This window comes from Bombina bombina, chromosome 4 (assembly GCF_027579735.1).
Source record: "Bombina bombina isolate aBomBom1 chromosome 4, aBomBom1.pri, whole genome shotgun sequence".
Classification (NCBI taxonomy): Eukaryota; Metazoa; Chordata; class Amphibia; order Anura; family Bombinatoridae; genus Bombina; species Bombina bombina.
This window is the reverse complement of record NC_069502.1, coordinates 807,290,383-807,315,685: the sequence shown is the minus strand read 5'-3', so window position 1 is coordinate 807,315,685 and position 25,303 is coordinate 807,290,383. Positions and strand designations below refer to the sequence as shown.

The window sequence follows — 25,303 nt, the reverse complement described above, 5'->3', positions numbered from 1 at the left end:
TTGTTTGCTGTGAAGACTGTATTATGTTCCCACCAACCTAGGAATAAGTTGGCGTAAGTAGGTGCAGAGGCGGTTCCCATTGCCGTTCCTCTATACTGTAGGTAGAATTGGTTGTTGAAGACAAAATAGTTTTTTTTGTACGAATTCTAATAACTTTAAAATGAAAATATTGCGATTTTGATCTTCTTCATTCGTCATATTCAGGTAATATTGTACTGCCTCAAGACCCAGATCGTGTTTAATGCTAGTGTAGAGAGCTTCTACATCGGCAGTTACAAGCCACATAGAGGGTCCAAGTTGGATATCTTGGAGTTGCTGTAAAGTCTCCATAGTGTCTTTGATAAAAGAAGGTATTTGAGTCAAAAATTCTTTAAATCTTATGTCAATGTACTTACTTGCTTTCTCCATAAGGTTTTCATTACCAGACACTATCAGGCATCCTGGTGGGTGTTTTTGGTTTTTGTGCACCTTAGGGATTAAATAGAAGGTGGCTACTTTTGGATGATTTACAGTCAGAAACCTTTTTTCCTTATTAGTGATGGTATTATTAGCTCTGGCATTATTTATCAGGTCATTATATTGAGTGTGAAACTGTTCAGTGGGATTGTTCCACAGTTTTTTATAGCAAGTCTGGTTGGTTAGCTGTTTATCCACTTCTTTGAGGTACTGTTCAGTGGGCCAGATCACAATATTGCCGCTTTTGTCGGCTTTGCGTATAATAACGTCATCCCAGTCTTGGATTTCAGATAGAGCTAGTTTATCCTGTTTCGTTAAATTCATTGCTGGTGGTCTCACTGGTAACTCAGATATTTCTTTGCATACAATATTATTAAATATCTGTATACTTGGACTTTTTGAGGAGGTAGGTATGTATTTTGATTTGATCGTAAGATTCTTCCGCCAATGTTGTTGCAGGTCTTTTTCATTCTCCTTTAATAGGTCTTCCATATCTTGTAGGAGAGATAGATCTTCCACAGTCCAATTGTACTCTGTACCTGTATCTTTTTGATTTTGAATATCTGAATATTGTCTCCTCAAAAGTAATTTTCTTAGATATAATTGTATGTCTTTGTTTTCGAATTTGTCGAGTGGAACACTAGGGCAAAATGACAGACCTTTAGATAACAATGAAATATGATCTTCAGACAACATTTTCTTTGATAGGTTTAAAATTTTCATTGTTTCATTTTGATTCTGGAGAAGGGGCTGGGATTTCTCTTGTATGGCTTGTTCCCTTGTGTTTCTCTTACACTCCTTGTTCTTGTTGCTTTTTTGTTGGCCCCCCCCTACCTCTTCTGGTGGGTCTGAAATTAAATTTGCGCCCTCCTCTAAAAAACTATTTTTCTGATATCAGAATGAGTTGAGGTTTGAATTGAAGAGGCATGGGCAGATGGTTCAGATGGTTCATTATTAGGATTATCAGATTCCTCGCCTTCTGTCTCTGTATCACTGTGAATGATGGTTACTCTCTGGCGACTGAAAGTATTATTAGAGTTAAATTTTCTTTTCCATTTATAAACTCTGTTATTCTGAAAATCCTCTATGTCTCTGTTTAATTTTCCCATTTTAGTTTGCTTTATATCTGCCTCATATTTGTCCAGTTCTTTTTGGTATTTTTTATAGGAGGTTTCGAATTCTTTCAATGTTTTAAATTATTTGAGTTGTGCGTTCTGAGTTTTAATAAGTTCTTCAAGTCTATCATATTCTGCAATGTCATGCTTTATCAAAATGCTCATCAATTTGTTGGAGCACTCTGATAATGCTGTTTCCCATTCCGTAGTTAGCTCAGCTTGTTTAAATTTGAATGCTGGGAACAGCTGTATCCTTAAGCCCCTGGGAATTAAATTTCGTTCTATATACTTATCAAAGAAGTGGTGATTCCACCATACTTTATCTTGCTTAAAAAGGTTCTTATGGAGTTCTCAAAGTAGTGTATCTAGTCTGTCAGGGGTTGGTTCAATATTTTGTGACTGTTCATTGAATACCTCTTGAAAATCAGACGTTTATTGTTTCTGGTAATTCTATCTTGTTCCAACTTGTTGGCCATATTAAGTTTAATGTTATAGTGTGCTCTATTAGAAGGACCTAGATAAACTAGGTAATTTAATTCAACACAAGAAAAAAACAAGACTAATGGCACTACTATTGATTGTACTTAGGATACTCTGTGGTAGCTATGATTATATATATCTTTTAAAATGATTAACAGAGTCAGGTGCTGTGTAATTTTTAGTTTCAAAAAAGAAAAAGGAGATTCAATCCTAGGATTGAAAATAGTGTACACTTGTAAAACACTCTTACCTAAGTAGAAGGGGCTCTGGGTTAGAACAGATAATAACGGGGGAGGGAGACGGTCTTAACCGTAACAAATTAAAATTTAACCTTTATTAGGATTCTCAATAAAATAACTGTCCACAAACAAACATATATACTTCTATTAAAAACACAGATGTGAATGGGGATATAATATGCAGCGTGTTATGTTGGACGTAGGAAATTGCTGATGGGGTTAATTCTTAACCTAGGATTAAAAATCCATAGCCAAGAAGAAATGTTCCCTTAGTGAATGGATAGTATACGGTACTATTAGATGTTAGTACAGGTGTTTGGTGCGACTGAACATAGTATTCGACTTGCTAATGTTAATAGTACACTTTAATAGCTTTTATTTGCTATGCATTAAATGTTCATGTCTGCTTAGGTAACTTAGCAACATTTGTTAAAGGTCAAATTGTTTATACGTTACTATGTTGCCACTTGTGATACTGTATGTTCTGAATATAAGTTACTGTTATTATCACTTGTAATGCTATCAGAAAATAGAGAGGGTATTCAAATCCTCCTTATAGACTGTTATCTGCTTATGTAGGTATTACCCGTGTTAGGGCTAATGTGAACGTTCTTATAGCCTGATTTTATGGATATCTGCTAGAAACTTATATTCGTGCTCTTAATGTCTCCCAATATCAGGTTTATTCCTGTGAGTTGAATCAACTATGATATACGTATATATTGTCTATTTACAGCAGGTTGTTACCCTGCATTATAATATAGCTAATTTGAATATAAATAGTTTCACTGGCTTCAACGGACAGTATGTTAAATAGGTTTTAATAGGGAGATATAACAAATCTATGAGTCTATTTGCTATAATATTCCATTTGGATTATATAGTTAAGCCCACGGGTATAAGGATTTTGATGTACACAGTAACTCTAAGATTCGTTGTTTTACAAAATTAAAGTACAGAATTACTGTAACTACTTTCTATTCAGCAACTGACTTAAGTTGTCATAACTACAGCTGAGAGAATATCTAACCCACTTGCTTGGCTAAGTAACTGCTTATTATACAATCATGCTGTCGGCTATCCGCCGTAAATAGCGTATGTCACAAGTTTTTTTAGCAAGGCTGTTGGGTGTAACAATTCCCCATATCATCTGCTGTTAAAAAGTTTTGCTTAAAGCATAACGACTAGCTAAGCCCTAACATGTTTCGCCACCAATGTGGCTTTCTCAAAGGGTACGGTGTGGCGTTCAGCGTGGTCTTTTATTGACTCGCATTCCTCCCCTTTAAATGACGTCATAACCTACCATAGTTGGCGGAATATTAAAGCAAATAGACTCATAGATTTGTTATATCTCCCTATTAAAACCTATTTAACGTACTGTCCGTTGAAGCCAGTGAAACTATTTATATTCAAATTAGCTATATTATAATGCAGGGTAACAACCTGCTGCAAATAGACAATATATACGTATATCATAGTTAATTCAACTCACAGGAATAAACCTGATATTGGGAGACATTAAGAGCACGAATATAAGTCTCTAGCAGATATCCATAAATTCAGGCTATAAGAACGTTCACAGTAGCCCTAACACGGGTAATACCTACATAAGCAGATAACGGTCTATAAGGAGGATTTGAATATTAGGATTTGGTAATAACAGTAACTTATATTCAGAACATACAGTATCTCAAGTGGCAACATAGTAACGTATAAACAATTTGACCTTTAACAAATATTGCTAAGTTACCTAAGCAGACATGAACATTTAATGCATAGCAAATAAACGCTATTATAATATATATATAATTTTTATTTTATTTATGAATTGCTTTGTTTTCACCACTCCTCACAAGAAGAATACTACTGTATTATACAATAGTTATCTCGATGATTAGACATAAAATTATTTCCCTTGCATTAGGCTAAGTACAGCCACTTGAATAAATGAGTTATCCATTGTCTGTTATGAATGTTGTGACAATAAGATCATTAGGTATATGAACTACGTTCGTGATGTGGGTTTCACAATTACCTAATGGCCATTGATGATCTAAATTAATGAACCATTATGTCAGATATACATTTCAATACAGTGGGTGATATTAATGAGAACAGAATATTGTATTAATCGATGTGAGATACCATTCTTATGTTATTTATGAACTGACATTTATCGTTTAACACTATTTTTATATAACCCCTGTTATGTATGAACTGACAGTAGATTGTTTAATAGTAAGCAACCCCAAAAAATGAGAATCATCTATATGTTACCAGCAGATCTCAATGTAGTAACTTGCTGTACCTAATACACCGAACTCTAACATCATAAGAACATTATCTATGATAATTAATTTACAAACATAAGATACTATTACTCCACATGTGAGACATATCTATGTAACTTTCTTTGTTGATATATCCAGAATTATTGATAATAATACTAAAGACCTAATCGTTAGAATGTTTGTAACCAGAATACCGGTAAATCCTCCAATAAGAAATTAGATAGCATCTAGTAGACAAGCCAGAATCACAGCGATTGGTTCATACCAACGTCAACTATGATAGGTTATGACGTCATTTAAAGGGGAGGAATGCGAGTCAATAAAAGACCACGCTGAACGCCGCGCCGTACCCTTTGAGAAAGCCACGTTGGTGGCGAAACATGTTAGGGCTTAGCTAGTCGTTATGCTTTAATCAAAACTTTTTAACAGCAGATGATATGGGGAATTGTTACACTCGACAGCCTTGCTAAAAAAACTTGTGACATATGCTATTTACGGTGGATAGCCGACAGCATGATTGTATAATAAGCAGTTAGTTAGCCAAGCGAGTGGGTTAGATATTCTCTCAGCTGTAGTTATGACAACTTAAGTCAGTTGCTGAATAGAAAGTAGTAACAGTTATTCGGTACTTTAATTTTGTAAAACAACGAATCTTAGAGTTACTGTGTACATCAAAATCCTTATACCTGTGGGCTTAACTATATATCATAGTTAATTCAACTCACAGGAATAAACCTGATATTGGGAGACATTAAGAGCATGAATATAAGTCTCTAGCAGATATCCATAAAATCAGGCTATAAGAACGTTCACATTAGCCCTAATACGGGTAATACCTACATAAGCGGATAACAGTCTATAAGGAGGATTTGAATATCCTCTCTATTTTCTGATAGCATTACGAGTGGTGATAACAGTAACTTATATTCAGAACATACAGTATCACAAGTGGCAACAATTTGACCTTTAACAAATGTTGCTAAGTTACCTAAGCAGACATGAACATTTAATGCATAGCAAATAAACGCTATTAAAGTGTACTATTAACATTAGCAAGTCGAATACTATGTTCAGTCACACCAAACACCTGTACTAACATCTAATAGTACCGTATACTATCCATTCACTAAGGGAACATTTCTTCTTGGCTATGGATTTTTCATCCTAGGTTAAGAATTAACCCCATCAGCAATTTTCTACGTCCAACATAACACGCTGCATATTATATCCCCATTCACATCTGTGTTTTTAATAGAAGTATATATGTTTGTTTGTGGACAGTTATTTTATTGAGAATCCTAATAAAGGTTAAATTTTAATTTGTTACGGTTAAGACCGTCTCCCTCCCCCGTTATTATCTGTTCTAACCCAGAGCCCCTTCAACTTAGGTAAGAGTGCTTCACAAGTGTACACTATTTTCAATCCTAGGATTGAAACTCCTTTTTCTTTTTTGATAGTATTTGCAATGCGGGAGAGCCTCGGTTTAAGGGTTAATAGGTAGTTGATGGGTGTTAGTGTACATTGTAACACTTTAGTTATGAGTTTTATGTAAAAGTTTTGTTGCGTAAAACGCATAACTACTGCTCTCAGATGGTGGTACAGAACTTGTCGTTATAAAGTGTAACATAAGCTTTTTAGCCTCACCACAAAACTCGTAATGGCAGCTCTATGGGAATCCCATGAAAAAACGTCATTTTCTTGAGTGCGGGACTGACGTTGCGTTACAGGCTAAAAGGCTTGCAGTACAGCTATACTGACAAGTAATGGCTGCGTTGCTGTTTTAACGCTGAAATTACCATTTTTTCAGCGTTAAAACACGAACGCAAAACTTGTAATCTAGATGAATGTCTTTACGCCCGAGAAGTTATTTAAGATTTAGCATAACACAATACTAAATGCAAGCCAATTCTATAATATAAAAGGCCAAGTGTGTTTGTCTGAAGCTGTCATGCGCAGTAGAGACAGCACAAGGACAAACACACCTGGCCTTATCTGACATGCTGTTTGCGGCAGTGGGGCGAAAGTGAGCGTGGCTGGGCAGGAGCATGGCCAGGCGGGAGCGTGGGTGTGACCGGGCATGGTCGGGGGCGTGGTCGGTCCTGGCGCAGTTGGCGCAAGAGAGAGGGGAGAGAAATAGAAAGAGAGGGGGAGAGACAAAAAGATAGGGGGGGAGAAAGAGCGCAAAAGAGGGGGGAGAGAGCAAAAGAGAGGGAGAGAGAAAGCGCGCAAAAGAGAGGGAGAGAGAAAGCATGCAAAAGAGAGGGGGAGAGAGGGAGCACAAAAGAGAGGGGGAGAGAGCGCAAAAGAGAGGGGGGGAGAGAGAGAGCGCGCAAAAGAGAGGGGGAGAGAGTGCAAAAGAGAGGGGGAGAGAGAGAGTGCAAAAGAGAGGGGGAGAGAAAGAGTGCAAAAGAGAGGGGGAGAGAAAGAGAGCAAAAGAGGGGGAGAGAGAGCACAAAAGAGAGAGAGAGCGCAAAAGAAAGCGGGGAGAGAGCGCAAAAGAGAGAGCAAAAGAAAGGAGGGAGAGAAAGCAAAAGAGAGGGGGAGAGAGGAAGCAAAAGAGAGGGGGGAGAGAGAGAGCAAAAGAGAGGTGGAGCGAGAGAGAGTGCAAAGGAGAGGGGGAGAGAGCACAAAAGAGGGGAGAGAGTACAAAAAGAGAGGGGGGAGAGAGAGCAAAAGATAGGGGGGAGAGAGAGCAAAAGAGAGGTGAAGCGAGAGAGAGCGCAAAAGAGAGGGGGGGAGAGAGAGAGCAAGGGGTGGGACCGCTGTACTGCAAAAAATGGCCCGTGTAAAGGGTCTTTAGGACTAGTAGATAATAAATAGTCACAGTCATGTGATCAGGGGGCTGTCAGAAGATGCTTAGATACAAGGTAATCACAAAGGTAACATAGGTAAGTTGATTATGCAAACTGGAGAATGGGTAATAAAGGGATTGTCTATATTTTAAAACAAAAATTCTATTGTAGACTCTACCTTTAATGAGATATTGAAAGTGTGGGCTGCACAAGTGCCCTACCCTTTAACTAAAGACACACAAATCCTGGTTACTGATAAATCATTTCTTCTCAAGAAAGATTGGAAAGCTTGAACCATAGTACAATACAATAAATGTTTATAAGTTCATGAGACAAATTGAAATAAGTTTAAAATGTATTTGTAGATTTATTCAACTATTTGAATCATATCCTGTGAGATGTCAAAACCAGCTGGAGATACAACTCTGTAATGCTGTTTTAGCACACTTGCAAAACTCCACTTGCTAGCAAAATAAAGGTCTTCCTGTGCTGCTGTATGGTTTGGTCACCGAATGTGATTTTATAGCCACCTGTGTTCCATGAAGACCAGCACTTGCAACACAAAATTCATTTTCTCAATCAATAAAAAGTGACTAGAACCATAACATAATATAAATATAAACCACATCAAAACATCACAATTTTTAGGTGAATGTAAGTCCTTATTTAATTTAGACTGGATGGATAGCAGCAATTTTGACAGAAATTTTCAGGTTGGTTCCTCAAAAAAAAGAAAAGGAAAACCATAGCGTGAAACAGTTAAATTCAATGATATACAGCAACACAGCTGAGCAATCCTACTCACATGTTACAGAGCTTCAATAGCTCTAAGAATTGTGCTTTATAATGAAACCCAGGGTAATGCAGGATACACTGTAGTCTCTAGTGCTGGTTACAATTTTTTTAATTAAAATATTACAAAAGAAACATGATAACAAATCACATGGGGTATAAGTGTACAGTCAGCAACACAATAGCGTGAGTCTGTATATACAGAACTGCTTACTCCATACTATATCTTTTAGGCTAATGCTGTATACATCACAATTTTGCCCTTCCTTTTGATCAGTCAATGTTCTTCCATTAACTCAGACAACCGTTTCAGTATTTCCACATAGCTTTTTCAAGGAGAATATCCAGCATCCAGTTCTCTGCCTTTTAAATCTGTCAGGTATCACTGATTGGATCCCTTAATTAACTACTATTGTTCTAGCATTGCAACTCTCCAGGTATGTATAAAAGGCAAACAGACAAGGAATTATTTTCACAATACAAAGTGAGGAACCAACCTAAAGATATCTGTCAAAATTGCTCAAGAATACACGTTTCTGTGCAGCACAACACCCTTTCATAAGCCAAAATAAGCGCCGACTCTGATCTGGTGTTACGCGCTGTCAATTCAGGATAGTGGCTAAACACAGGAATTGATGGGTAAACGGCATCTAGCCATAGCGTGCTACACTCAAGGGGGGGTGAGCAAGTAATCCAAGTGTAGAGCTAATTTGAGGTGCACCGGCTGTGTTAAAAATTTCCTCTATAGTTCCATCATTAAAAATCAAGCATGGCATGACAGTATTAGAAAACAGAAAGACAAAAAAACAGCTGATGCATTTTGGCTCTTGTCCATACCCTAAGCTGCAGTCTCTACTTTAAAAACAAATATAAGATGCAGAACGAAGCAGAGGCGACGACAGAAAAGCAGTGAAGATTGTCCTCAATTCCAGCCAGATGATGTAAAGAGTCACTTCCTCAAGGTGCCAGGTTCCCTGAGTCCTCAGGGAACCACACACAGTGCCCCACCTTGACAACTTCGTATCTGTGGTAATAATTATCGAAGATGGATGCAGAAAAACATATTACCTGAAGAACAGGATTACGATACTGCTACCAGTTGAGAGACTCTCTCGTCTGTGAATCGAGAAATATTACCTGAGAAATCTGAAAGGACCCCATTATACTGTCAATACATCCAAAGCCATATATCCAAAGCCACAACTATAGACCTACTACTTTCGTGCCTTGAGCCACTGAAGGACAGAGGAAAGGATTGAAATATATGAAAGGCAGAAAATATTACTAGTAGGCAGTGGAGGCTACTCCATAGGTGCGCAGGTGCACGTGAACCCCCAGTGACAAAAGAAGACATTTTTTTGGCTAAATAAATATAATTTTTTCAATAGCCCACCCTATTGGAAAAATTATATTGAATTACTCCGCCAAAAAAGGTCCAAGCCAGACTGTGTGTAAAAAAAAACCCCTAAAAATAACCCCTTGTTTTTTAAACCTCATGTGTGGTAGAGACTAAATGCCTGGCATACCCCTCTGCACTTATTCATAAGTGCCTGCAGGCGCTGTATTAACCCAGCCCCTATACATCTCTAATCGCACAGTTTATGTTGTGTGAGTGAGACGCCGACGTTGCCACTCAGGTCACATGCAGTCAGCTGTACTGCAGCACGGGAAGGACTCACTGAGCTGTGACAGGCAGGCAAGGTTAGTACTAAACTCCTCTTATTAGGAGACACCATTACATCTGGAAAGTGTAATTTACTACTAGTTTAACTAGTAGTAAATTACGCGTGAACACTGTTAGGAATGGTGCTCACCTGGAGCGCATAGCGCGCTGAATTTAAAAAAAGAACAAGTTTTAGAGGCAGCAGGGGCAAAACATATAGCAGAGGGCCTACACTGGGCATAATTTTTTATTTTATTTGCAAATACCGCTGCACAGTCAGAGTGCTCAGTGCAGATGTGATGTAAGGAGGTCTTGTCAGTGTGCATGAGGAGGATCACAAGCTTGATGAGGAACCTCAGTGTGGGACAACTTGTGAGTCATCTGTGAGCTGCACCGTTTAAGACAGTTATGGTGCTGGTGCCGTTTTTTTTTATTATAACTCTGGTAAGAGACTAATATTTTTTTCATTATCATCATAAAACTTTTCTTGTTTTGCTGGTTGTGATTGCTTCGCCTCTCTTTATTTTCTGGAGATCCTCACTCGTTCATGCTGTCAGAACGTTAGGAACAAGTACACATAATGTACAAATGTACTGCTTGCAGAGTACTGATACAATAGCTTGTTTACTTCTGTCATTTATAATCTGCTGGTAATAAATTTTTTATTTATAAATGACATTAGTAAACAAGCTATTGTATCAGTACTCTGCAAGCAGTATATTTTTGTACATTATGTGTACTTGTTCCTAACGTGCTGACAGCATGAACGAGTGAGGATCTCCAGAAAATAAAGAGAGGTTTATTATAAATTTGTCATATATGATATAAGACTCTGCTTTTAAAGGGCAATAATAAACGTCCTTCCTATTCATGTGAATAACTGAAAATAAGCTATTAATATAATGTACCTTTTCAGTAAGAAAACAGTCCATTTCTCTTGCTAAGCAGCCTAAATGTGAGCACAAACAAACAGAAGAAAATCACTGCAAAGGTGCTTTAGAAAACCAAAAGTTAGCAGGTTCAGTTTATTACAATATAGTCCTCTGTTAGTTTGCTTTACGTTCCTGTTGTCAGTTTGCACTTTGCAAGACATTCTGAGTTGCAGATGGGGAGGAGGCTTGGTGGTTGCCTAGCAAAACAGAAAGATTCCTCCCGTAGTTCAACAGGCAGTCCGTGTCTGCAGTGAGTGTGTACAGATCTGCTATCAGTCTGTGTCTGCAGTGAGTGTATACAGATCTGCTATCAGTCCGTGTCTTCAGTGAGTGTGTACAGATCTGCTATCAGTCCGTGTCTTCAGTGAGTGTATACAGATCTGCTATCAGTCCGTGTCTGCAGTGAGTGTATACAGATCTGCTATCAGTCCGTGTCTGCAGTGAGTGTATACAGATCTGCTATCAGTCCGTGTCTGCAGTGAGTGTATACAGATCTGCTATCAGTCCATGTCTGCAGTGAGTGTATACAAATCTGCTATCAGTCCGTGTCTGCAGTGAGTGTATACAGATCTGCTATCAGTCCGTGTCTGCAGTGAGTGTATACAGATCTGCTATCAGTCCGTGTCTGCAGTGAGTGTATACAGATCTGCTATCAGTCCGTGTCTGCAGTGAGTGTATACAGATCTGCTATCAGTCCGTGTCTGCAGTGAGTGTATACAGATCTGCCATCAGTCCGTGTCTGCAGTGAGCGTATACAGATCTGCCATCAGTCCGTGTCTGCAGTGAGCGTATACAGATCTGCCATCAGTCCGTGTCTGCAGTGAGCGTATACAGATCTGCTATCAGTCCGTGTCTGCAGTGAGCGTATACAGATCTGCTATCAGTCCGTGTCTGCAGTGAGTGTATACAGATCTGCTATCAGTCCATGTCTGCAGTGAGTGTGTACAGATCTGCTATCAGTCCGTGTCTGCAGTGAGTGTATACAGATCTGCTATCAGTCGGTGTCTTCAGTGAGTGTATACAGATCTGCTATCAGTCCGTGTCTGCAGTGAGTGTATACAGATCTGCTATCAGTCCATGTCTGCAGTGAGTGTGTACAGATCTGCTATCAGTCCGTGTCTGCAGTGAGTGTATACAGATCTGCTATCAGTCGGTGTCTTCAGTGAGTGTGTACAGATCTGCTATCAGTCGGTGTCTTCAGTGAGTGTATACAGATCTGCTATCAGTCCGTGTCTGCAGTGAGTGTATACAGATCTGCTATCAGTCCATGTCTGCAGTGAGTGTGTACAGATCTGCTATCAGTCCGTGTCTGCAGTGAGTGTATACAGATCTGCTATCAGTCGGTGTCTTCAGTGAGTGTGTACAGATCTGCTATCAGTCGGTGTCTTCAGTGAGTGTATACAGATCTGCTATCAGTCCGTGTCTGCAGTGAGTGTGTACAGATCTGCTATCAGTCCATGTCTGCAGTGAGTATATACAGATCTGCTATCAGTCCGTGTCTGCAGTGAGTGTGTACAGATCTGCTATCAGTCCTTGTCTGCAGTGAGTGCGTACAGATCAGCTATCAGTCCGTGTCTGCAGTGAGTGTGTACAGATCTGCTATCAGTCCATGTCTGCAGTGAGTGTATACAGATCTGCTATCAGTCCGTGTCTGCAGTGAGTGTATACAGATCTGCTATCAGTCCGTGTCTGCAGTGAGTGTATACAGATCTGCTATCAGTCCGTGTCTGCAGTGAGTGTATACAGATCTGCTATCAGTCCGTGTCTACAGTGAGTGTATACAGATCTGCTATCAGTCCGTGTCTACAGTGAGTGTATACAGATCGGCTATCAGTCCGTGTCTGCAGTGAGTGTGTACAGATCTGCTATCAGTCCGTGTCTGCAGTGAGTGTATACAGATCTGCTATCAGTCCGTGTCTGCAGTGAGTGTATACAGATCTGCTATCAGTCCGTGTCTACAGTGAGTGTATACAGATCTGCTATCAGTCCGTGTCTGCAGTGAGTGTATACAGATCTGCTATCAGTCCGTGTCTACAGTGAGTGTATACAGATCTGCTATCAGTCCGTGTCTGCAGTGAGTGTATACAGATCTGCTATCAGTCCGTGTCTGCAGTGAGTGTGTACAGATCTGCTATCAGTCCGTGTCTGCAGTGAGTGTATACAGATCTGCTATCAGTCCGTGTCTGCAGTGAGTGTATACAGATCTGCTATCCGTGAAATCTGCTTTCCATGGTAAGAGCAGCAGCTTTGTTTTGTCTTTGTTTTAAAAAGAAAATCTCACCTAAACTGCTGCTTATCTCATAGTGGAGAAACAAAGCTCACTTCATGCAGATCTGCTAATTGCTTAACATAACTATTTAGGGAACAGCTAGAGCACTGCTTTTTACTTGCAAGTTGGTTCCTAAATAGTTAAATTAGGCAGTGAGAAGATCTGCATGCAGGAAGTATTTTATTTTTATATTGTCAGAGTAGCAGTAATGTATTAGATTTTGTTTTAAAAAATATCTATTGCAGTCCTAAGATCACTGCATTTGAAGCTGCACACATAATTATGAGCTGTAGAAGCTAAAAAAAGCTTGTTTTTTGCCTCAGAGGCAGCTCTTTACTTCCAGAAATCAGGTCAGTTGTTGATTGGTTGCTGGTGCACCAGCATTCTCGTGCACTACTCAACCTCTGAAGGCTGCTGATGTCTGTGGCACTGTGTGAGCAAACTGTCCATACAATAACAGAGCATAATGCTAAACTTAGCTGCTATTACAAGACCAAAAATAAACAAGCCGTGTGTGTGTTAGTGTTTCTGCACATAGATGTCCTAGATATGAACTTGCAGAATAAGCCTAACACTGCACCATCACCATCACTAGGAACTTCATTGCTACTGTATTGCTGGCACAGCTTTTACACTCTCAGGCTGCTGGCAGAGACATGGTTATCCCTGCAGGTCCATTATATGATAATGTAATGTATTGTGAACCCCCATTTAAATAACCCACGAGCCACCACTGCTGGAAGGGCAAGTAAAGGACTGTGACCCACACAAGGATTCAAACTCTCAACCTTCCGCTTGCAAAGCAAGCAAGTTAACCACATAGCTAGAACAGCATGGCTCCTAATCTTACCTGCATTGATGTATGAGCTACACGCATGGATATAGAATGTAGATAATGACCAGAAATACCACTCTCGAAATGGGGGTGAGAGCATTTGTTTCCAGAAATTATTTCCAGAGCAAATCTCAGAGGGCAAGATGTCGGCAATGTGGTTTTTTCACCATCAATTTCCATTGCGCAGGTATTAGAAGTCTTGGAAAATTGTGATTGTGCGTGTGCGCATTGGCCTTTTATGCAACAATCCTTTTCTCGCTCGAAGAGCTGTAGTTAACAGCTTTGCGCAAAACAAAAAACTTTAACAAAACACTTCAAAAATACATTACAAAGTACAGTTACACTCCTATTAACACTGTCTAATAAAAATTATTTTTTAAAAAAATATTGCACACAAAAGTTATAAGGGCTCAAAGATACAAGATTTCAGGTGTTAAAAAAAAAAAAGCTGATGCAGGGATTTTACATTGACATACATACACATACATAGAGAAAACAGAATTTATGTTTACCTGATAAATTACTTTCTCTTGCGGTGTATCCAGTCCACGGATTCATCCATACTTGTGGGATATTCTCCTACCCTACAGGAAGTGGCAAAGAGAGCACACAGCAGAGCTGTCCATATAGCTCCCCCTCTGGCTCTGCCCCCCAGTTATTCGACCAACGGTTAGGAGAAAAAGGAGAAACCATAGGGTGCAGTGGTGACTGTAGTTTAAACAAGAAATTTTAACCTGGCTTAATTGCCAGGGCGGGCCGTGAACTGGATACACCGCAAGAGAAAGTAATTTATCAGGTAAGCATAAATTCTGTTTTCTCTTGCAAGGTGTTTCCAGTCCACGGATTCATCCTTACTTGTGGGATACCAATACCAAAGCTTTAGGACACGGATGAAGGGAGGGAACAAGACAGGTAACTTAAACGGAAGGTACCACTGCTTGCAAAACCTTTCTCCCAAAAATAGCCTCCGAAGAAGCAAAAGTATCGAATTTGTAAAATTTGGCAAAAGTATGCAGTGAAGACCAAGTCGCTGCCTTACAAATCTGTTCAACAGAAGCCTCATTCTTGAAAGCCCAAGTGGAAGCCACAGCTCTGGTGGAATGAGCTGTAATTCGTTCAGGAGGCTGCTGCCCAGCAGTCTCATAAGCCAATCGGATGATGCTTTTCAACCAGAAGGAAAGAGAGGTTAGTGTTGAAACTGCCCCCTCTACCATAGGGATCGTCTGCCACGCGTCCCGCCTGGGATCAGTTATGGGGAACATTTTCTTAAAGATAGGGGGGGGAACAAAAGGTACACCTGGTCTCTCCCACTCCCTAGCAACAATGTCCGCCACCCTCTTAGGGATCGGAAACGCATCAGTGTATACAGGGACTTCTAGATATTTGTCCATTTTACACAATTTCTCTGGGACCACCATAGGGTCACAATCATCCAGAGTTGATAAGACCTCCCTAAGCAGTACGCGGAGGTGTTCCAATTTAAATTTAAACGCTAGTGAATCTGATTCTGCCTGCTGAGAAACTTTTCCTGAGTCAGAAATTTCTCCCTCAGACATTACATCCCTCGCCCCTACTTCAGAGTGTTGTGAGGGTACATCAGATAAAACCTCCCAAAGCTTCCGACTGCTCCTCATCTGTTCTCAAAACAGAGCTATCACACTTTTTAGGGAAAACTGGCAGTTTGGATAGAAAGGCCGCAAGGGAATTATCCATGACTGCCGCCAGTTGTTGCAATATAATAGGTGCCAATGCACTAGAGGTACTAGGTATCGCTTGAGCGGGCGTAACTGGTGATGACACATGGGGAGAGGAAGGCGGACTATCCTCATTACCTTCAGTCAAAGAATCATCTAGGGCTATATTTTTAAGTGACACAATATGATCTTTAAAGTGTATAGACACATTAGTGCACTTGGGACACATTTTGAGTGGGGGTTCCACCATGGCTTCTGAACACATAGAGCAAGGCTTTTCCTTAGTGTCAGACATGTTTAACAGATTAGTATTATACACAAGCAGGCTTGGAAAAACACTTTATCAAGTAAAAAATACAATTTGCAATAAATGGTACTGTGCCTTTAAGAAATAAAAGCGCACACAATTTTACAAAAACAGTGAAAAATGAACCAAATCTCTTGAAATTTTTACAGTATGTGCCTAATGCTTCAATATGATTGCACAGCAAGTTTCAGCCTGATTAACCCTTTAATGCCCAAACCGGAGCCGCCTAAAGCAAACAACCGGTTAATAAACTACAGCACTTTGCCACAGCAGCCTGCTGTGGCCCTACCTTCCCTTAAGGATTGGATTTGATAAAAGCAAGCCTCCTGAAGTCCTCAAGCAGTCTCTGGACCCATGTGAAGCAGCATGCAAGGAAATCTGTCAGAATAAACTGCGCAACTGAGGCGTGAAATTAGGCCCCTCCCACTCCAGAGCTGTGGGGCCTTCAGAACCCAATTTAGGTGACTAAAAATAATGCCATGTGGAATAAAACCCCAAATAAACACACCAAAAGTGCTTTAAAAGTGTCAATAAAGAGTATTTTGTTAAATAAAATAATCGATTGCCCTGCAAAAATGATAACCAGTCTATTGAGTCCTCTTAAATAAGCCTCTAGTTTTATACTAAGTCTCAGAACATGGCTTACCCTTCCCACATGGGGAATCTTGTCTTCTAGCATTATCTTGTCTTGACTAGAAAAAAGATGACTGAAACATACCTCAAAGCAGTTAAGCCTGCAAACTGTTCCCCCCAACTGAAGTTTTCTGGTACTCCTCAGTCCTGTGTGGGAACAGCAATGGATTTTAGTTACAACATGCTAAAATCATTTTCCTCTCAGCAGAATTCTTCATCACATTTCTGCCAGAGAGTAAATAGCACAAACCGGTACTATTTAAAAATAACAAACTTTTGATTGAAGATATAAAACTACAAATCTAACACCACATTCACTTTACCCTCCCGTGGAGATGCCCTATCTGTTAGAGCGGCAAAGAGAATGACTGGGGGGGGAGCCAGAGGGGGAGCTATATGGACAGCTCTGCTGTGTGCTCTCTTTGCCACTTCCTGTAGGGAATGAGAATATCCCACAAGTAAGGATGAATCCGTGGACTGGATACACCTTGCAAGAGAAACATGGATTTATATTTATAGAGATATGTCTAACTAATGAACATATTTTACATTACAATCTTATGCACATTAAACAATATCTTAGATGTATTTTCAAATATATTTTCACATTTAGATCTCAAGATATCTAGACATATATATTCATATACATATCTTGCAATAAATAGATATATCAGTCCAAAAATCATCACATATATAGATAAATATTTATTTAGATTTAAATAGAACATATTCCATTGCAAAAACATTTTCACAATATAAAATATTATCAGTAACAGAAAGAACATCTGTATCAGACTGCACATAACTATTATCAGTAACAGACAATACATCTGCATCAGGCTGCACATAACTATTATCAGTAACACACATTACATCTGCATCAGGCTGCACATAACTATTATCAGTAACAGACAATACATCTGCATCAGGCTGCACATAACTATTATCAGTAACACACATTACATCTGCATCAGGCTGCACATAACTATTATCAGTAACACACATTACATCTGCATCAGGCTGCACATAACTATTATCAGTAACACACATTACATCTGCATCAGGCTGCATATAACTAAAATCAGTAACACACATTACATCTGCATCAGGCTGCACATAACTATTATCAGTAACACACATTACAGCTGCATCAGGCTGCACATAACTTATCAGTAACACACATTACAGCTGCATCAGGCTGCACATAACATCAGTAACAGACAGAACATCTGCATCAGGGTGCACATAACTATTTTCAGTAACACACATTACATCTGCATCAGGCTGCACATACCTATTATCAGTAACACACATTACATCTGCATCAGGCCTGCACATAACTTTTATCAGTAACACACATTACATCTGCATCAGGCTGCACATACCTATTATCAGTAACACACATTACATCTGCATCAGGCTGCACATAACTTTTATCAGTAACACACATTACATCACCATCATACACACATAACTATTGTCAGTAACACACATTACATCTGCATCAGGCTGCACATAACTATTATCAGTAACACATATTACATCTGTATCAGGCTGCACATAACTATTATCAGTAACACACATTACATCTGCATCAGGCTGCACATAACTATTATCAGTAACACACATTACATCTGCATCAGGCTGCACATAACTATTATCAGTAACACACATTACATCTGCATCAGGCTGCACATAACTATTATCAGTAAGAGGCTGAGAATGGTGACAAATAACCACGAAGAGAAGTTCATTAGTAGAGCTATAACATCACATAAATATAATATGTAGATATTTCTGCCAGTAAATAAATGTTGCCCCATGATGTCTAAAATATAATCTAACTGCCCATGTTATCAGGAGAGCAAAAAAAAAAAAGACATTAGGTATGAGCAGAGGCTCTGGGCTTCTACCCCTCCTTAAAGGGTGGATGTTCTTTGTTGGTGAGTGCTATTAGGGTGAGTTAAGATAAATGGTTGACAGCCGATCAATTTACTAAACAAGAATCGTTACTATACTCACCATTGGTAAAAGTGCACACATACGGCTCCTCTCTTCGCTCAATCTTTGTAACAAGTAAAGGTTTCACATGAACATATCCTGTAAGGACAGAAATCACAGGTTACATAAACGAGTATATTTTATTCACATGCATTTGTAATTATAAACTATTGAGTAAATAAAAATCTTCTGACACTTGACCTGCACTGCTGTGAATCTGTCTTTAAACCAAATACAAATAAACATCAATTTGAATTATCCCTTTGTAACTATTCCTTAAATGTCTACATCCTCTATTTTAACATTAGAGGTTAGTATTTAAAATACATGAACTTCTTACTCTGAAAGAATAATAATAATCCCAATTTTTTTTTTTTAAATAATGGCCAATATGAGTGTAATTGGGGTATAGGGGCTCCTTAACCATTTAACCACCTGCCACTGATAAGTAAGCCTCTACTTACTGGTACACAATATTATTTGTTATATGTATAATTATAAGATTAATAAAGATTTCTGTTTCAGCCAATATCCCCTATTTAATATATTCCCTAGTTAAAAATTGATCGGTAATACGGGCCATACACCCCTGAGTGGTGACAGTAGCCATATACTGGGATAGATTACCAGTGGCGCGCTAACTTCTGTAGCTCCTGTATTACGAATTGAAAGAAAACGCGTTCACGTGAGCGCAATTTAATTTAATGCGCGTCAAGATATTGTGACTTCAGAGCTCTGATTAACCGTTAAGCTCAACTAAAAAGTTGAAATAGTACAGTTACATTCATAACACTGTCTGACAAAATATTTTTATTTTAAATTGCATAAAAAAACGTTATAAGGGCTAAAAGATATGAGATCTCAGGTGTTAGAAGAAATTCCACTCATAATCTAGCCCACTTAGCCCCACTAGAGCTGCTGCTTCCCGCACTCAGAACTATGATGAAGAGCCTATAACTCCGGGCACTCACTGTGTGTTATGGAGTCACACACATGTATGGCAGGGTCACTATGGGCCAGTAGTACAGTGTGCAATGTATAAATGGCGGTGGCACCTCAGCTAGATGAGCAAGCAGGGAGGGTACACAGAGCTGTATATCTCATGTATGATTTTAAATACTTAAGACATCATTTTTTTCTCTCGTAATTCAGATAGAGTAAAGAGTTTAAAAAAAACACATTACAATTTACTTCTATTATTTCATTTTTATCATTCTCTTGGTATCCTTTGTTTAAGGTATGTAGGCTCAGGGGGCATTCATGTGTCTAGAGCAGTACATAGTAGCAGCTTTAAAAGCTTTTTGAAGAATATTAGCTGTGCAAACACTGCTGCTATGTAGTGCTCAAAAGTATTATTGTAAAACCACTGCCTTATAATTCTTCAGACAAATGCATGCTGTGCACCTAGGTATTCTCTTCAACAAAGAACACCACGAGAACAGAGCACATTTGACAACAGAAGTCAATGGGAATGGGTATCCTCTATCTGAATCATGAAAGAAACATTTTTAGTAGCATATCCCTTTAAGACAAAATGATTGTAATAGCACACATTGTATACCTGTTTAACACAAGCCCAGCTTATGTGTCACTTATATGTGTTTTCCTCTTTGTCCCATTCCCTGTAGAGTTATATACATTATTACCTAGAGACCTGAGGGTCTGGTAATTCTCCATCATCACATCCTTATAAAGCTCTTTCTGTTCTTCAGCTAAACAGCCCCACTCCTCCTCCGAGAAATAAACTGCGACTTCATCAAACTCCATTTGTTCCTTAAAATAAAAAAACAAAATCAAACATAAAAACAGGAATTAATTTATAAACTGTAAACACTACAAAGCAACCTGACTGTAACAATGACCAATCTTTTTTTGCGCATCGGGTAGCGCGCATATTACAAGTTGAAAGCAAAACGTTCTTGCACGAGTGCTAAACCAATGCGCTCAAAAAGACAAACGAATATGACAACAGAGGTATTCCCCCATAGACTTCAATTCTGTACTTTGGTTTAGTTTGTTTTCCTACGATAATTAAATTGAGGGACTAAACTACCTAATTGCAAATTTCTTTTTCCTTTTTCTTATTCACCACTCCCTTTTCTGTTTTATTCTCTGTTATAAGTGTATAATGCAAGTGAGGATAATCTGTCATTGTCCAAAACCTTAAAGGAACAGTCAAGTCCAAAAAAAACTTTCATGATTTAAATAGGGAATGCAATTTTAAAACAAATTTCCAATTTACTTTTATAACACATTTTGCTTTGTTCTCTTGGTATTATTAGTTGAAAGCTAAACCTAGGAGGTTCATATGCTAATTTCTTAGACCTTGAAGACTGCCTCTAATCTGAATGCATTTGACCACTAGAGGGCATTAGTTCATGTGTTTTATATAGATAACATTGAGCTCATGCACGTGAAGTTACCTAGGAGTGAGCACTGATTGGCTAAAATGCAAGTCTGTCAAAAGAACTGAAATAAGGGGGCAGTTTGCAGAGGCTTAGATACAAGGTAATCACAGAGGTAAAAAGTGTATTAATATAACTGTGTTGGATATGCAAAACTGGGGAATGGGTAATAAAGGAATTATTTTTCTTTTTTTTAATAAACTTTTTATTAAAGTTCAATTAAAGGTTTACAAACAATGAGACGTCAATTAACAGATAATATTAGACTTCAATATAACATCAAGTCATGGCAAAATTCAAGTCAAACTGGATATGTAGTCCACATTTGTATGACAAAGAAAGAAAAGTATAGACATTGTTAACCTATGACCTTATAAACCCACTCAATGAATTATGAGGCCACTCTTGAACCTCTTGTTTAAAGGGACAGTCTACACCAGAATTGTTATTGTTTTAAAAGATAGATAATCCCTTTATTACCCATTCCCCATTTTTGCATAACCAACACAGTTATATTAATATACTTTTAACCTCTGTGATTATCTTGTATCTAAGCCTCTGCAAACTGCCCCTTTATTTCAGTTCTTTTGACAGACTTGCAGTTTAGCCAATCAGTGCCTGCTCCCAGATAACTTCACCTGCATGAGCACAGTGTTAACTATATGAAATACATGAACTAACATCCTCTAGTGGTGAAAAACTGTTAAAATGCATTTAGATTATAGGCGGCCTTCAAGGTCTAAGAAATTAGCATATGAGCCTCCTAGGTTAAGCTCTCAACTAAGAATACCAATAGAACAAAGCAAAATTGGTGAAAAAAGTAAACTGGAAAATTGTTTAAAATTACATGCCCTATCCGAATCATGAAAGTTTATTTTGGCCTAGACTGTCCCTATAATGCAAATAAGTGTATGTTAAGTGGGTGATTATCAACAGGGAGAGACCACTTTTGTGTCTCATATGGTGAACCTTATATTTTCAGGGGGGGGGGAGATTCTTAAAGAGAAAAGCATACTGTAGTAGGACTATAGTTTTAGGCGATATATAGGGATGATTTAAGGGTAAGTGGAATTTGTTTTATCAATCCCTTTTAGGGGTTCAAAGCTTATCTAAGGAATTCACTAGAGGTTGTACCTCAAAATGTTTAAGGTTAGAGTTATATGCAGCGTTACCTTTACAACTGTTTAGGCTCCCTAAGGATTATTAAATCACCTGGTAGATTGGGTGTAGTCAGATGCTTCTATGTTGGAATATGCAAAAGAAACCTCAGGGTCAAAGGATATTCAAAATGATGCATTTTCCCTATTCTTACCTAGTAAGCAGTATCTGTGGGGGGATGGGGTTGGCGGGAAATACCATAGGAGCTAAAATCACTATATAGCAAGACTTTGACAGATTGCAGTTATAAGTAACACAATAACTGATATCTATATGGGCAGTCAAAATAAAAGAGCTACAGTCCTTAGTAAACTAGCTACTGAACATGGAACTTTGGGGAAAGCATGAAATATATTGAACATGGGTTAGGTAACTGGTGTATTAATAATTAAAACGACCAACACTCATACACCAAACTCTAAGAAGCAACCACAATGGATCCTATGGAATAATATGCGACTGATATTTCTGTAATGTCCAAGACTAGTGCAATCACCATACACTATGAATTTGGGTAGTCCCAAGTGGTGCAATACAATGGTGGATTGGTGTAATCAATTTTAATAACGAATCTTCATTGAAAAAAACAGCACCCACTACCATAGTATAATAACAGATGTAATGGCCATTCAGTTAGCGTGTATGTGTATATTCGAATTGGAATGCTCCCAATAGCATAAGCAGCCAGTAATGTTATCACAATTCGCAATACCCACACCGGTAATTCAGTGAATGCTGAAATAAACTTAACTTTATAACAAAGTGTTATCCCGGTCCTACTCACCGCAGGGAGGGTAAATTGCAATGCATGTAGTATGCGATCCTGTCCGTGTTGATTTCACTTTGTATCCCACACACGCTGAGCATGCTGAACACACCTGCAGATTAGCTCAGTGATTGCCTGTTACACAGACTGCTGCTACTCGGAAAGAAACACAGGTCATGAGTTGCATTAGCTTCAAATCAGCGTTTCCCTTGCGCTGATATAAGACAAAGATTCCAAAAGAGTTATGTGAAGCAATGCAGGCAGCACAACTTGGATGTAGTAAAATGTAAATAAACTTTTTATTCCATCATTTAAAAATTATTGTACAAGCACAGATACAAGTGTTACCCAAACACACAGGGGAAAGACTGCCTTCCGACGCGTTTCCTGCTCAGACTGAGCACTTCATCCCTGATGAAGTGCTCAGTCCTGAGCAGGAAACGCGTCGGAAGGCAGTCATACAGGAAATAGGGACATCCCTATCAAGTTAAAGATTAACAGAGAACATAATCATTATAATTAAACAACTCAAGCTCCACAAATATACATAAATATCATTGAGCTACCATAGTTGACTAAAATTTGGGCATTAAAAGGCATCATAACTAGATAAACATTATCAGCCATCTGGTATCAAAAACATTATGCCTGCCAGTTGGTGTGCAGAGCTAACTAGGTACATTAATAAATAATCACTCAATAAATTATAGAAAATAGTATCTAACGTCAACTACCATATATTAGGTTATATAAAAGACTCAAACCTACTGGGAGGTAATTTTCAGCTGAATTATAACCTGGACACCAAGCTTATACCCTCAACCAGGATTACCTCGATAGGCTACATCTTCTCTAGTAATCTGTCAAGTCAGGTGTCATCTTAACATAAATTCTATTAATATCAATATCCACAAATGTGTACACAATATAAAAAGGTATGGAATAAATTAAACAGACCCCAGGGTTAGTATTATACATACTCTCCATATAGATATGGTGTTATGAAGGGGTCTATTCGATCCCGGTCTTGTACCAATTCAAGCCAGACTTCATCTGTAGTAAACTATCCTTTTCCGAGTCCATAAGAATAGAGCCAGCGGGTTCCCTATCAGGGAATGCCTCTCTCACACGGCTGTAATGTAGCTCATCTAGTTGGCTGTTGTGGGTGAGGTTCATTGTCAGTTCTCCAAAGAGCATCTCTGTGTCCATCTTCTGCAGCAAGCGCTGATCAACTGCCTTGTGCGGTCGTGGACTCCTCGAGATAACCCCTCTCTCCTGCAGTTATAGATCTCACCACGCACTACAGGTCGCAGCAGTCTTCCACCTCTATTTTCTCATCTGATTTTGTGAGTAAGGACGGAGCTCTTTTCTTCCTTTCTTCTAACGTGGCCAAGGTCCCAGGCTTCTCAAAGCCGTTATCGGTACTCTGCCATGCATTCACTATGCATGTCTCAAGATGTGGCAGCTCAATAGAAAAAATGTGCTCCAAATTTTTCCAGCAACGCTGTTTCAAAACGCTTTGTCGTTAAGGAGACATGTAGCTGAGTAGCTTCAATTGCTATGTCCGGATCCACCGAGGTAGGATTAGACAAGAGTCAATTACAAACTAGGCCGCAGCTGTCCTCCCAGAATATGGCCGCTCCTAGGCGAACGTAAGTACAAATTGCCACAGAGATTTCAGGTTTCCTTGTCACTCTCCTTCATCACATGGTATTTTCCGACGCTTTAAGCTGGTCGTGATATGTTCTTAGTGTTAGCCACCCTTCTGTGACAATTTTAGGCAGATTTTTAGAGGTTAAGTAAAGGATTTTTGTAATGTTATCAGAGCTATAGTACTAGGAGACCTCTCATTGTCAGAACTTGATCCGTCCCTCGATTTTTTTATTTTTTTTTAAACAACAAAAATTCTGGTGTTGACTGTCCCTTTAATACAGGACATGACTAAGAACCAATTGCTGGTTTGAAACATTGTTGCTGTATTATGGACTCTGTGTAAGTGAATAAAGTTTTTTTCTTACTATTTGGAGGCTGGAAATCCTTTTGATATTTGACCATGATATTGGGATCTGGCTAATCACTTTCCGGTGCCCCAAAATTTGGAGAGAGAGGTGCTATCTTCCCATGTGATTTGTTTGCATATTAAACAGGACACTGACAGAATATTTTTCAGTTATTATAAAAATCTCTCTCAAGGGGGGCGGAGCTAACCACCATACAGAGCGGTCGCACCTAGTAAGGAGCTCTGCATTTACCAAGGACAATTGTTATATTTTCAGCAGACAGTTTAAGGGACACTGAACCCATTTTTTTTCTTTCATGATTCAGATAGAGCATGCAATTTTAAGTAACTTTCTCATTTACTCCTAATATCCTTTTTTCTTCATTCTCTTACTATCTTTATTTGAAAAATAATGAATGTAAATCTTAGCAGCCAGCCCATTTTAGGTTCAGCACGATGGATAGCGCTTGCTTATT

General features: G+C 38.8%; 1 protein-coding gene across 1 annotated transcript in view; it reads right to left on the bottom strand.

Annotated features, from left to right (window-relative positions):
- Window positions 1-25,303, bottom strand: part of LOC128657889 (zinc finger protein OZF-like) — a 60,764-nt gene that overhangs the window by 11,228 nt on the left and 24,233 nt on the right. The window contains exons 3-4 of the mRNA XM_053712316.1: window positions 20,146-20,272; window positions 18,521-18,598 (exon numbers count right to left, since the gene is read on the bottom strand). Of these exons, the coding sequence (XP_053568291.1) occupies window positions 18,521-18,598; window positions 20,146-20,272 (205 nt within the window). The remainder of the gene's footprint in view (window positions 1-18,520; window positions 18,599-20,145; window positions 20,273-25,303) is intronic.